Source organism: Thamnophis elegans, chromosome 10 (genome assembly GCF_009769535.1).
Source record: "Thamnophis elegans isolate rThaEle1 chromosome 10, rThaEle1.pri, whole genome shotgun sequence".
Lineage (NCBI taxonomy): Eukaryota > Metazoa > Chordata > Lepidosauria > Squamata > Colubridae > Thamnophis > Thamnophis elegans.
This window is the reverse complement of record NC_045550.1, coordinates 21,787,778-21,801,109: the sequence shown is the minus strand read 5'-3', so window position 1 is coordinate 21,801,109 and position 13,332 is coordinate 21,787,778. Positions and strand designations below refer to the sequence as shown.

The window sequence follows — 13,332 nt, the reverse complement described above, 5'->3', positions numbered from 1 at the left end:
GTAATGATTCCTGCAACAGATTTCTTATGTTACCCACGACTGCCAGTATTTGATACTAAGAAACACTGGATAGGGTTGGAAAAATCAGCAAATCCTAGCACAGCCTAAACTGAAATATTAAGCAATAACAATTTTACAAGAAAAAAATGAATCATTTGATAATATTATTTGTAAATAATATTGGAGTCAATCTAGCAGATCACTTTGTTCCTGGCTAAAGAACATTAGAATTTGCTCAACATATTCCAGTTACTACATCTTGATTCAGAGAAGCAGTCTTCCAAATTACAAACTACTACTTCCAAGTTATTTATATCATTTTTCCCTAATTTTCATGTGTATTTTGCAAAATTACACAACTTTATTTTATTTGTGTGATCTAGAGATACAAGTGGCATTCAGCCATGCAAGGCTAAGCAATAAGAGGTCTGTGGTTGCTTTGGAGTTGGTGGAACAATTTGTCTGGAATAATCTCTAGAGATAGGCTCAACAATTAGCAGTATTACTAGACTTTGCAGAGTGGAAGAGTTCTTGTCCTTTATGATTGTAAAGGAAAGGAACTAAGCACTAGCTGGAAGCTCTTTCTCAGGCCAGTGCATACTGCTCTCTTCCCTAATTCTCCTACACTTCCAAAATCTTACTAAGAAAACTGCAGGGACTTGCCAGGGGTTGAAGGTGTACATGTGTGTGAACAGGGTCTTAATTTCCTTTACAATGAAGAATCCCAGCATTTGTCTCCTCCTCTGTGTTTCTGCTATTTTCATTCTGTCTACTAAGTCTTCCCTATTGGTTACGATCAAGTCAAGGATAGCTGATTCTGTGTGCCTTCCTTACTATCTGAAGAAAAATTTCAAGCCAAGTCATGCGATTTCTTAAAAGGACCATGCTTGTCAGAATTTTCTCCGAACATATATTGGAATAATTCATAGCTCCAATCACAACCATTTTATATCTTTTTAAAAAAATCTACATGTTCCTTTGGATAGGTGATTGGGAATGGAGAGTTTCCAGCAAATGTTTCATTTTCTAAATTATATAACAAGAATGTGTATTTAAAAACAATGCAGTACTGCTATTAGTTTTCAGAGTCACCTTTATCTAAGAGAGACATTATGATAATAATTTTCTCTGTCTAGAACAAAGATTAATCAGAAAAAAATCTATCTGCTTCTTCTGCTGTATGCTTAGTGAATTTAAGAAATCCTCACTTTTGGTTTTAAAGGCAGACTACAAGTAACCCTCGACTTACAACACAACTGACCCCAAAATATCTGTTACTAAGCAAAACAGTTGTTAAGTGAGTTTTGCCTCATTTTAAAAACCTTTCCTGCCAGTTGCCAAGCATCCAAATTTTGATCATGTGACCACTGGGATATTGCAATGGGTGTAAAATGGTCATAAGTCACTTTTTTCAGTGTAACTTCAAATAGTCACTATAAGAATGATTGTAAGTCGAGGACTATCTATAGTATTTTACTTATTATGATTGTAACTACTGTTAGGCAAACACAGCTAATGTTGATATGATTAAATGTAATACTACATACAATCTTGCTAGAATATTTCTACAACAATCACTTAATTTTCTTCATTCCCAGAAAAAGCAAACACAATTTTACATACAGAAATAATGCAATACCTGCTATAGCTTTCTTTGGAGAATCAGATAGGCTTGACATCCAAACTTCAGAGCCAAGAAAAGAAGCAGCAGAGAAACAAGAAAAGTAAAAGAGGGATTAGAGATAGAGAGAAGCAGTTTTTAACCATGCAAATACAGAATAGTTTTAATTCTATATTTGTTTGAACGTATACAGAGAAATTGTCAGCATTACAGTCTCAGCAAGCAAACAATAAAATACGTCGCTAAAGGGAACATCAGTTAATACAAAAGTGTTCCCATGGTAGTTTTGCAAACAACATATGTGTTTGTTTTGTATAAGCATGGAACATTTCTCTTAGTCAGAAGGTTTGTTGTACAACAGTGAAATCATTCACATTTGTGGCAATACCTTGAAACCATTCAAGAATCCTACTTGGTTTTTGAGCGCAGATCAGAGGCTACATTTTCAAAATTGTAAAAGACCAGGACAAGATTAAATCTAATCTAATTTATAATTTATTTAAACTAAAATACAATTAAATACAATTACAGGATATACTTTCTAGGTGTTAGATCATTTCCTCCTTCTGTCTCCTTAAAAATTAAAATGTGACATAAATATTTGGAACATTCTGAAAGCCACACTGAAATCTTGAGGGCTGCATGTTATGTTCATGGTTTGCAACCATTTTTGTTATAAAAGGAGGCGTTCTTGGTTTAATTTGCATTCCTCAGATAAAGTATCACCTAAAAGAACATACTGTAATCAGGTGCTTTATCATTCAATATGTTCTCTTTGATCTTGGCCTGATTACAAGTTAGTATGACTTCTACAACCATGTCTTAGCAGTCATCTCAGAAATTATCTATCATCCATCTCCTTTATAGAGGGGCTATTATAAGATAAAATACAGCACTTTTTCTTGGAAATTACTGGTTTGCTCACAAAATCCATTGTCTTGATTAAAAGACAATTTTTTGAACAGACATCTATTGTACCTGGAAAGCTTTGACCATACTCTTATATGTACAAAGGTAGACTTGAAGCAATTCATGAAGAGCAGTTAAAACACTAAACCCAACAATACATAATGTGTTGCTCTTTTGGGATTTGTCTGGATAAAGAGAAACTGAGGTGACAATATAATGAAATAAAGCCACAAAATAATTGCAAGCGGGGGGGGGGGGGTCAGCACTCCCCAACTACCCCTAACAGAGTTTGTACTACCTCTGCCAAAACAATAATGAAAAAAACAAAAAAACGGGCAATGATGAAAAATATCTGGAATAAGAAAATGCCTAAGGCTTAGGCTATATTGGAATCATATGCTCTTGCAGTGGCACAACACATAGTTTTTAAAATAGTATGCAACTGACCTACTTCAGAAAGAGAATTTAGAGAAAAGAAAAAGAAAGGAAATTTTTAACCTTGAACTGCATTTGCAAGAACAGCAAGTTGCAAGTTTTTCACACAATTGCCATTTAATCAGATTGCCCTGAATGGTAACTGGTTGTAAATTTTTAAATGAAGCATCTTTCTCCTTTTGCACATGCTCCATCAATAGTAACTGAAGCAAAACAATACAAACAGCTCCCAACACAAGGAATTAGGAACTGAGAAGTGAGTACCTGGCAGAGTACATTGTAGATTGCCAATGAAAAGATACATTTGCCTCTGGTAAATTTAGCAGATCACCTCCCCTCCCCAAACTCATCTGATAGCTCTAGACAGAAATAAGAGTTAAGAAATAAGAGTACTTCTGAAGAGGGAAGACAGCTAGTATATTTTAGCCTTAAACATCTGTTTAGCATTACTTCAAAGGATTTCATTTTTAAAAAATAGCATGACAATCATACATATTCTAATTGTTCTCAACACCTAAAACAGAGATTGGCATCCTGCAGGCAGCACTCTGCTTGTTTCATTGGAATAGAAAGAACCCAAAAGAAGGAGAAGAAGAATAGTTACAGAACTTGCTAAAAGTAATTTGTTATTTTCTTAGCAGCCTTCTGGGAAGAAAAGGAAAGGAATACAGATAGTTACAAGGAAGGAAAGGAGGAGAAAGAATGATGAAATATGCACTGCGATAATATGATACAATATTGTGATCTGTGCATTTGCAACACAACTACAAAAAAACTTGGGTTTCTGCCATGAGATGTTGAACCATTTTTATATCATTTATTTTTTATTCTGCCTTTATTTTAATTTATAAATAACTCAAGGTAGCGAACATACTTAATTCTTCTTTTTTCTCCTATTTTCTCAACAATCTTGTGAGAGAAGTTGGGCAGAATGATTGATCCAAAGTCCCCCAACTCACAGCTTCTTGGTTCCTAGACCAGCACCTTAATCACTAGACCAAACTGGTCTAGTTGTTTTGCAGTTTAAACTGCAAACAGTTTATATAGTGCCATTTATAGTCATGAAAAGAATGAAAGAACAGAAATGAAAATGAATCCACCATTCAATTATTAGCTGTAAAGGGATTGGACTCCTTACTCAGGTTCCAATCTGGATTGCTCAAGTAATTTTGTTTTACATTCATCTTAATAAATGATAATCTAGTTAGTTATATAAATGAAAATACCTGGATTACTTATTACATTTTGCCATAAATCAGGATTATCACAACCACCCCAAGTAACAAAATAATAAAAAAAAATAAAAAATTATGCAGTTTTCATGTTCTCTGCTATATTTTTGATTGAACTGAATGTTCAGTTTATTTCCAGGCTCACATTACAGGCTGAAAGGTAATGAGGAACCATAGTGCTGACTATTTAATCATCATTCTGGAGTGGGTACTGGAGACTCAGAGGTTACACTTGGCCTAGGACTGTCAACCTTCCACTTAATATGTCTAAGCAATCATTCATTTTCAGAGTTGGTTTCCATAGCCTAAAAAGAATTTCTGTTCCTTCTCTGTCTTCTGCATATGGAAAGGAAATTTGAAACTGTTTTAAAACATGGATACAGGGGTGGGTTGCTACTGGCATTGCTGGTTTGGCACGCAAAATGTTTTGCATGTGCAGAACATTAGAAAAGGGGGGGAATGCAAATTTTTGCAATGAAGATTGTTCTGTGCATGCTCAGAACCAAAAATAAAAATGGCGCCGCTGACAATAGAACTGGTTTGGGGTGTGGCAGGCTGAGTTACTACATGCTTGGCCGAACTGGTAGGAACCCACGTTTGCATGGGTACAAGTAGCTCTCAATCGGCAACCAAAATTGTATCCAAAATTTATATTGCTAAACAAAACATTTGTTAAGTGAGTTTTGCCCCATTCTTCTATCTTTCTTGCTACAGTCGTTAAGTGAATCACTGCAGTTAAGTTAGTAACAGAGTTGTTAAGTGAATCTGGCTTCTCCATTGATTTTGCTTGTCAGAAGGTTGAAAAAGGAGATCACATGACCCTGGGACACTGCAAACTTCATAACTATGAGTCAGTTGCCAAGCATCTGAATATTTATCTCATGAACATGGAGATACTGCAATGGTTATAAGGGTGAACAGTCATAAGTCACTTTTTTTCAGTGCTGTGTAACTTTGGTCACTAAACAAAGTATTGTAAGACAAGGACTACCTGTATTAGTTTCTTCAGAATCAGAAGACAGTTTTCATCTTTAAAAGACATTCATTGTGTTATTAGCTTTATATTAAACAGCTCTTATATCTTGAAGATCAGAATGACAAGAAAATAAAAATGTCACAAAAGCAAATATTTAATTTAATTAATTAAAATATTTAATTTTAATTTTAATTAAAAGTCCCTTTTGCAGCGTTTCAACGTGAAACAAATAACCATGCTGCCACTTCATAAATCCACCAGATCACACTTTGAACATGCCACATAGAAAAATAAAAAAAAAATAGAATTGGCTAGTTTTGCACACTCTTAGACACACAAAATGTTTGGAAATATTTGCATTTTGTATTTATGTGACTGAATGGTGCTTCAGAACTGATCATATGAACTGCAAAATGGGGAGAAGGAAACAGGAAAAAATATATCAGGATTGTCTAATTTTTCTTTTTGCAGAAGAGCCATCTTTCCAGACTGTAATTTGAGAGGATTACACACACTTTGCATAAATAAGGCGTATTCTGCATTATTATAATTGATTTTCAGGCATATCATTCCTTCCTGGGAAACAGAGCCGCCTAGTCCAAGGATAATTAAGGTTGAAAATTACCATAAATATGTTTTTTGAATAACATATTTGCCCTTAATCCTCCAGAGGACGTGGAGAGGACCCACCCTGATCTTATTTAAGACATCAGGCATCTATAGGATTATTTTGTTTTGTCTGGGGGAGGTTAGTCTAGAACTGGGGGAGGCTGGCTTAGGGAATCAATACAGACTACAACCTCCAGCCTGCCTACCCACACTTCATAGGGCTGCTATATTAAGGAACACACATTCAGATTTCAAGGAGCTGTAACACCACTATTTTAAGGCTTTAAGTGCTACAGCTGTATGCTGCAGAGAGCCTGGATAACTTCATTGCCATCAATAACATTTACAGCTATGCAGGCTAGGAGGAAAATGCAGGAACTTTGGCAAGAGCCAAATGCCTGCTAAAGGGGCGGGGGTGGAGGGGAGGGAGATCTTGGCTTACAACCAGACAGTATCACTTAGCTGATTGGAGTCTTTGCAAACGTACCTTACTAATATATAGATTGCTAAGATACCACATTCTTGGCTGGGCCAACAAAATCCAGATTCTTAGGCTGTTATTTAATAAAATATGCATGTGCTTATTTCTGTTCTGGCAGCCGTACTGTTCGATCTGATCATGTGCAGCATTTTGTTTCCCAAATTTCCACGAGCTGAAGTACACTTTTTACCTAATTTAAACTAGTCCAATTCCCCTTTAGAGTGTAGTTAAGAAGTGACTGTTCTCACAGAGGGGCCATCCTTGCATTTCTACAAAAATAATCTTTCAAGCACATCTTGTCCGAGAGGTAAGATGGTATAAGAACAGCTGACAAATCCCATCATTTCCAGTTTACTAATTGGAAGTGACATTTATAAAGGCTACTGAAAAGACTCTCTTTAAAACAAAAACACCTTGAGAGTTGGCCCATGCCTTCTGGAATAATAATTTGCTTCTTTAGGACCTCAGTCTTTTTTTAAAGGAAATGAAACATTATAAATGCATCTGATTTATTAAAATGTTAATCAAGCAGAGGATAGAACCAATGAACATAGAACTAATGAATGAACTAAGTACATTCATCTGTTGAAGTTATTCTTCCACATATTGACTCCATAGCCAATTAGAACTGGTGAGGCATCAACCAAAGGTTTTGCAATGTCATTCTCCTAAAGAGATCTGACCCTTTTCCTTACTTTAGCCATACCTGAAATTCATGTAATCTTCACCAAGTTTTAATTATGCAGTATTATAATTCACAATTCATAAGCATTTTGCTTATAGCATACAATCTAGCAAATCAGTTGTAGAGACTCTATCGTTCATCCATAGTAGATTTATTAAACATAAGAGGCAGGTTGACTTGTCTGCTTAGTGTTAGCATTACCACTTCTAATTAGGAGTCTGTTTCCTGGTTGTGCTGATGTTGTGTAATTTCTCTCATGTGAGAGAAATGTGAGAATCATTTTCTTGTATATACTTTTACTGTTCTTAACATTGTTAGCCATCAAGAGTCATGTATGTGAGATGGGTGGCAGAATAAATTTAATAAAACCTACTCAGATTCAGTATACCATACAATACATTATTTCTACATCTGTGTCCTAGTGTGATGCTTAGTGTATATGCATGTTTTTAACACGACTTGCTGAATAAACCACAATTAGCTGAGTTTATATTTTTGGTGCAGTTTGGAAGTGACTTGTAGGATCAGGACCAGCAATTTTTCCTCTGCTCTGAGAAGGAAGCAGTGGACGTTCGTTCCCACAGGTTCCTCTGTCGGGAACGCAGATGAAGCTTCCGGAAAAGGTAGAATACAGTATGTGTGGACCATAGAGGTAAATGATGAACTTTCTAACCAAGTGGAGAGAATCTGCTAACCGCCCCAAAACCTTTGGATCTGGGTAGTGTAAGAATAAACTTCTTGAAAGGATTCAGTGTTCTCTTTCAAGAGACAAGTGCATTTTTGATCTGAGAGCATGTCTATCCATGCCTGACTGCCAACCACACAAACTTCAATTGTAGCTTCTTGTTTATATTTCTTTGTAACTACTTTGCAGAGGGGTGAGGGAAAGACATAGCTTGGGATGGTCAAGCAAAACTCTCCATTGAACCCAGAGTAAAATGTATTGTATTTAAAATGGTCTGAATTCAAGTGACTCCCTATACAGTATGTATATATGTTAGAATATGGGATATTCAAAAGGATCAATCCTATATGCCAGTGAGAGGTTCACAGGTTGCCAATTGTATTCCTCACATCTTAATTTTCTCTTTGCAGTCAAAATAAGACTCAATTTATCCAGGATTAGTATAGCTTGAAGATCATACTTCTTCAGACTCTGGTGAAATAGAATTCTGATATAATGTAACTTCTATTACTAAAGAGGGAAGACATTCCAGGGTTCTCATATTGTGATTTTATGACTTGATTTATTATATTTTAAACCGTGTATGACAGGGAATAGTATGCTGGGCCCAGTCATTTGTAATTAGGGCAGCTTATAAGACCACAAAATACTATAAAAATATAATTAGCTAATCAGCATTAAAAAAAAGGAAAAAGTCAATAACATTTTATTTCTGAGACATTTCACTTAGTCTAATACAAGTACCTTTTGGTAGCTAGAATAAAAAAATCAGAAATGTATCTCATTCATTCTTCAAAGATCTTTACTAGTTACTGCTTTCTTTCTTAGCACAATGCAAAGCACTGATATTTAAAACTCTGTTTCTACACAAATCTGCTGTAAAACAGATTTTGGCAAAAGGTGTCAATGACGGTTCTCCATTTATAGAATTCTGTCTCTAAGAAGTCTACTTTATTATCTTTTCACTCTCCTGTAAAATAATTCAGTTATTAAACTCTTTAACAACGATTGTTGCTGACAATTCTATTAACTTTTATCATTTTTGTGTAAACTTCCTTGAATATGTATACATTGAAGGATGGAATAAAAATGTAAAGAAAACTACTCAAAATTATAAAACTCTGCATTCCCCTTTTTCCATTTTCAGTTGTAAGATCTAAATCTAACACTTTAATTGAGACCAGATTTCAAAAAGGACAGTTTATAAAGTTTTCAGTGAGAAGGATTAATGAAATACAGTTTGCAAGCAGTCCTTTGTTCCAATTGTATATCCTACCTTTTTGAAGGCCCACAAAAAAATTACATTAATCACTATTCAGAAAGATCTACTGGAGAGTCCATATTTAGTCAACATTAATATTTACTATTGCATTTCAGACTTAACACACTCCTCCTTGGAATAAGATTAAGCAGCCTGTCTTGAAGCTATTATTAAACTGCCAGCAAACTATGGAACATTTGTCCAAACTTAACTAGTGAAGTTAGACGATCCTTGGCAATGAAAAACTTTAGCAGGATATGAACAGTTCACAACAGTACTGTGAAGAGTTAGTTGGCATTAGCAGACTTGCCAGTGAGGTATGTACCTTGCAAAAATCATATCATGCACTGACAGCTCATAAAAATAAATTAAGATTTTCAAATGATGCAAGCCAGCTTTAAGAAAAATCACACAGAAAGGAAAATATTTCAGAAGAGGACTGCCAGAAAGAATTCCAGCTGCCAGAAAGCACATACCTTCTCCCTAAGCCTGCCTTCCAGCATGCTGCACGACAGTCATTTCAAATGAAGCTGAGATTTCTCAGAAAAGTGCACAAAGCAAAAAGATTACATTGGTTTAATTTCTTCTAATTTGTTCGGGTGTTTCATTCTGGATTTTTCGTTTGTTGACTGCAGTGGTTTCAATTTACATGACTGCTATTCACTTTATCTAGAAACAAAAACCCCACCCTATTCTAGGAAGCAACTACTAATTCAGCCACACAATGCAAGGTATGAGTACAGGTTCTAAGTATTAGTCCTAAATGAGTCTCTCTGAGCAATCATATCACCCAAGAGGTTCCTAACCTACATAGTACAGATAGTCCTTATCTTATGACTGGTCAATCATTCAGCCCTGGACTTTCTCAGGGCTACTTATGACCTGGGTTCAAATTTCTAATGGCTTCTTCCCCTCCACCCCCGCATGGGCATATTATTGCATTTTGGGCACTCTCAACTGTCCAATATATGATCAGTTGCAGTATGCCACGATCATGTCTGAAACCAACATTTACTTCTGGTTTCCAGCAAAAAACACTCAGTGCAGACCAAGGGTTCACTTAACAACTGCCAACTTAGCATGGTCATGTGGAGACCTATTTAATAACCAGCATAACCCATAATGCAAATTCTGCGATTAATAATAGTTGTAAATTGCGGATTAGCTATAAGGTTGTCAGTGCTTCAAAAATAGTTCAGAAGAAATGCTTCAGAACTTTCAGGAGCTAATTCACTTCTCTGCCTCTCATTAAAACAGTCCATTTTTTCTAGGCTTTCACATTGGCATGAAAAAAAAATGTCTGGCTATTTTATAGAATGAATTATATTTTATGAGTTGATACCTTGAAGCAGCAGCAATATTTTTCAGGACAGGCTGCTTTAATAGAGCACAAAGATGCTACATTCAGAAGTCTAAATAATTTCTTCTGAATATTTGAACTAGTTATAGTTTAGACATCATTTTTCCAACTTACTGGCCAGTTTAGAGTCCATAAGCAGCCATTCCCACTTGTGAACAGCAGCTTTCTCAAGTTATACAAGTAACTTGTGTGTGTGTATATGTGTGTAAAATAAATGTTTAATATGTATCCTCCTCCTGATCTAGTATGTAATGAAAAGAAGCAACTTCATATTACCCTGCTTAAGTTTTGTTTTGTTTTCTTGAAGGAACTATATGTGAAGGATGCTTTCAGTTGGCTTTTTTCACATACGATTCCCTTCCTGCTCAACACAAGCAAACAAACACGTATACACGTATATGTAAATAAGAGAAATTCCAGCTGTTTTATTGCCTAACCTTAGACGAGGGGTGTCAAACTCGCATTGTCGCATTGTCACATTGTCGTCATATGATGTATCGTGACTTTCTCCCATTTGTTAAAATAGGGGTAGGTGTGGCCAGCGTGTGACACATCAGGTCTGCAGGCTGCGAGTTCGACACCCCTGCCCCAGACCATAGCAAAACCAGGTAACTTTTTGTAGACAAGAACTACATTTAACTTTTTTTCCCAAATGAATGTGAGCACACATTTGAATAGGTTTTCAAATGATATGGTGGTAGCCATATGTAGATCATATATAGCCATAACATTATTTGCTTGTTATGTATGTGTATCAATTTACCCATTTGTTGCTTTTGAGAGAGGAAAAGTGAGAGACACAAAAACAGTAAAACAAAAAAAGCATTGTTCAATAGCAGAATACATTTTTAAAAGATGAAATAAATCTGAAGGAGAATCTCTTCCATCCCCAATTTAAGAAGTTTCACTGGCAGATACATTAAAAGGTGTTTCCTCAAGACTCTGTTTGCTTAGGCTAGTTTTTATAGGTTATCCTAGACCAGGGGTGTCAAACTCAATTTCATCGAGGGCTGCATCAGAGTTGTGTTTGACCTGGGAGTGGCCATGGTGGGCGTAGCACAGGACTTGTGAGGGGTACCTGTGACGGCCAAATGCTAAGGAAGGACTTCCCTAATACCCTCACTCACTCTCATTATACAGGTAATCCTCAAGTTACGAATGTAATAGAGCCTGACAGTTACCTTCGTAACCCAAGGAATTGTTTGATTGAATCATGTTAAATGAATGTGATCACTTCCTGCTTTCCTAAGGTGACCAGACGTCCCGATTTCAGTGGGATGGTCACGCTTTATAACAATTTATCCCGTCTCCCAGGCTGTTTTTAAAAAGTCCCGATTTTCTGGCTTCATGTTGAAAGCCCAGTGGATTTGCTTAAGAAATCCTAACCCGGGCAAGACAAAAGACACCCTGTCTAATCTCTCTCTCTCTCTGTCTCAGTACTTTCATTGAAGATATTAAAACGTTAGAGCAACAAAACGGAACCCCCCCTGCGCCCCTTTTACTCACTTTTATAAGAAAAAAATGACCAAATACCATAGAGCTCTAGGAAACACGTGGCTAGAGAGGTCGGGAGTGTTACTTCCGGGATTTTCCGGAGGGGAGGGGCACGGAGGTTGGAGGTCTGCTCCAAAATGGTGGCAAAGTTTCTTTGAAAAATATTTCTCTGACTAATTTCACCGTTTCAATTTGCTCAGTTCTTTGTATTAACATCTACATCATTCTGGGTTGACTTGTAGTGCAAGCCTGCTGGTAAGTGAGCTGGGTTTCTTTTATTTTTTTAATGTATTTTAAAATAATATTTTATTTATTGTGCATAGGATTTTTTAAAATTCTGTGTGGATTCTTTTTTTAAATTGTCTTAGACTATTTAAAAAAAGATTCTATCCAAAATAAATTGAAGTGAAACCATGTTTAAAAATTCTATGCACAATACTTTGAAATATATTGTGCATAGAAAGAATAGTTTGAAATGTTTTACTTCAATTTATTCTGTGTGGATTCTTTTTTTAAATTGTCTTAGGCTATTTAAAAAAAGATTCTATCCAAAATACAAAATACCAGCTGCAGTTATTCACTTAAGAACTGTGGCAAGAAAGGTGGTATAATGGGCTTAGTGACGAAAGTTACAATGGCATTGAAAAAAGTGACTGATGACCATTTTTCACACTTTCCGAACATTTTCACACTTAGTGACCATTGCAGCATCCTCATGGTCATGTCATCAAAATTTTGATGTTTGGCAACAGTTACAATTTATATTTGTAAATTGTAGTTATGTTGAAATAAAAAAAATATTACAATACTATTTTTGCAAACTAAGCCTGCAGGCCCTCATGGCAGAGAAGCCAGTCTTTTATTCAGATGGGGAAAGCTGTTTTCCTTACCTCTCACCCTCTTACAGCTTCATGGGCTTCTGAATAAAAGACTTTGACTTCTCTGCCACATGGGTCAAGCTCTTCTGGAGATCTTCGAAACGTAAGTACAGTAAAGCCATGGGAAATGGGGTGGGGAGAGCAGAATCCAGCCCACAGAGGCTCCATTTTGGCCAGCAATGGGCCAGGGGAGACCTGTGGAAGCCCCCACGGCTCGTTTTGGCCAGCAGAGAGCTACAGAAGGCCGTCCAGATAAAAAATGAGCCATGGGGCGGGGGTACTCTAGCAGAGGCATCGCAAGCCGGTCCTTTGCTATTTCCAGGACGTCTCAGGGGCCAGTTCTAAGCATTCTGCAGACCGAATTTGGCCCGCGGGCCTTGAGTTTGACACCCCTGTCCTAGACTCCATCAAATTCCTAGTTTTCTGCAGATTATATGTCATTACAAAGAGAGAAAAAATGGTTTTTTGGATTTTACAACACAGGTAAGAAAAATGAAGAATTCGGCAATTTTGAAAATATACTCTCCTCAATGTGAATTTCAATGTATCTATACACTGAGAGATATTCTGTTGTATATGAAAACATCTCTTTTCATCACTATGATCCAAAAATTACATGGCAGCTCCGAGTTTGTTGGGAGTAACAAAATTCACAACCTTTTCTACAGTGACGTGTGGTGAGCTTCATGGCTGGTGAGGCAAGCAC

General features: G+C 36.3%; 1 protein-coding gene across 6 annotated transcripts in view; it reads right to left on the bottom strand.

Moving 5' to 3' along the window:
* SH3PXD2A (SH3 and PX domains 2A) overlaps positions 1–13,332 on the bottom strand; it is a 303,987-nt gene that overhangs the window by 97,805 nt on the left and 192,850 nt on the right. For 3 of the 6 annotated variants that reach the window (XM_032224775.1, XM_032224777.1, XM_032224778.1), the window contains one exon: positions 1,640–1,684. The exons of the other annotated variants lie outside the window; for them this stretch is intronic. In XM_032224775.1, coding sequence (XP_032080666.1) covers positions 1,640–1,684 — 45 coding nt within the window. The remainder of the gene's footprint in view (positions 1–1,639; positions 1,685–13,332) is intronic. 6 annotated transcript variants of the gene reach the window in all.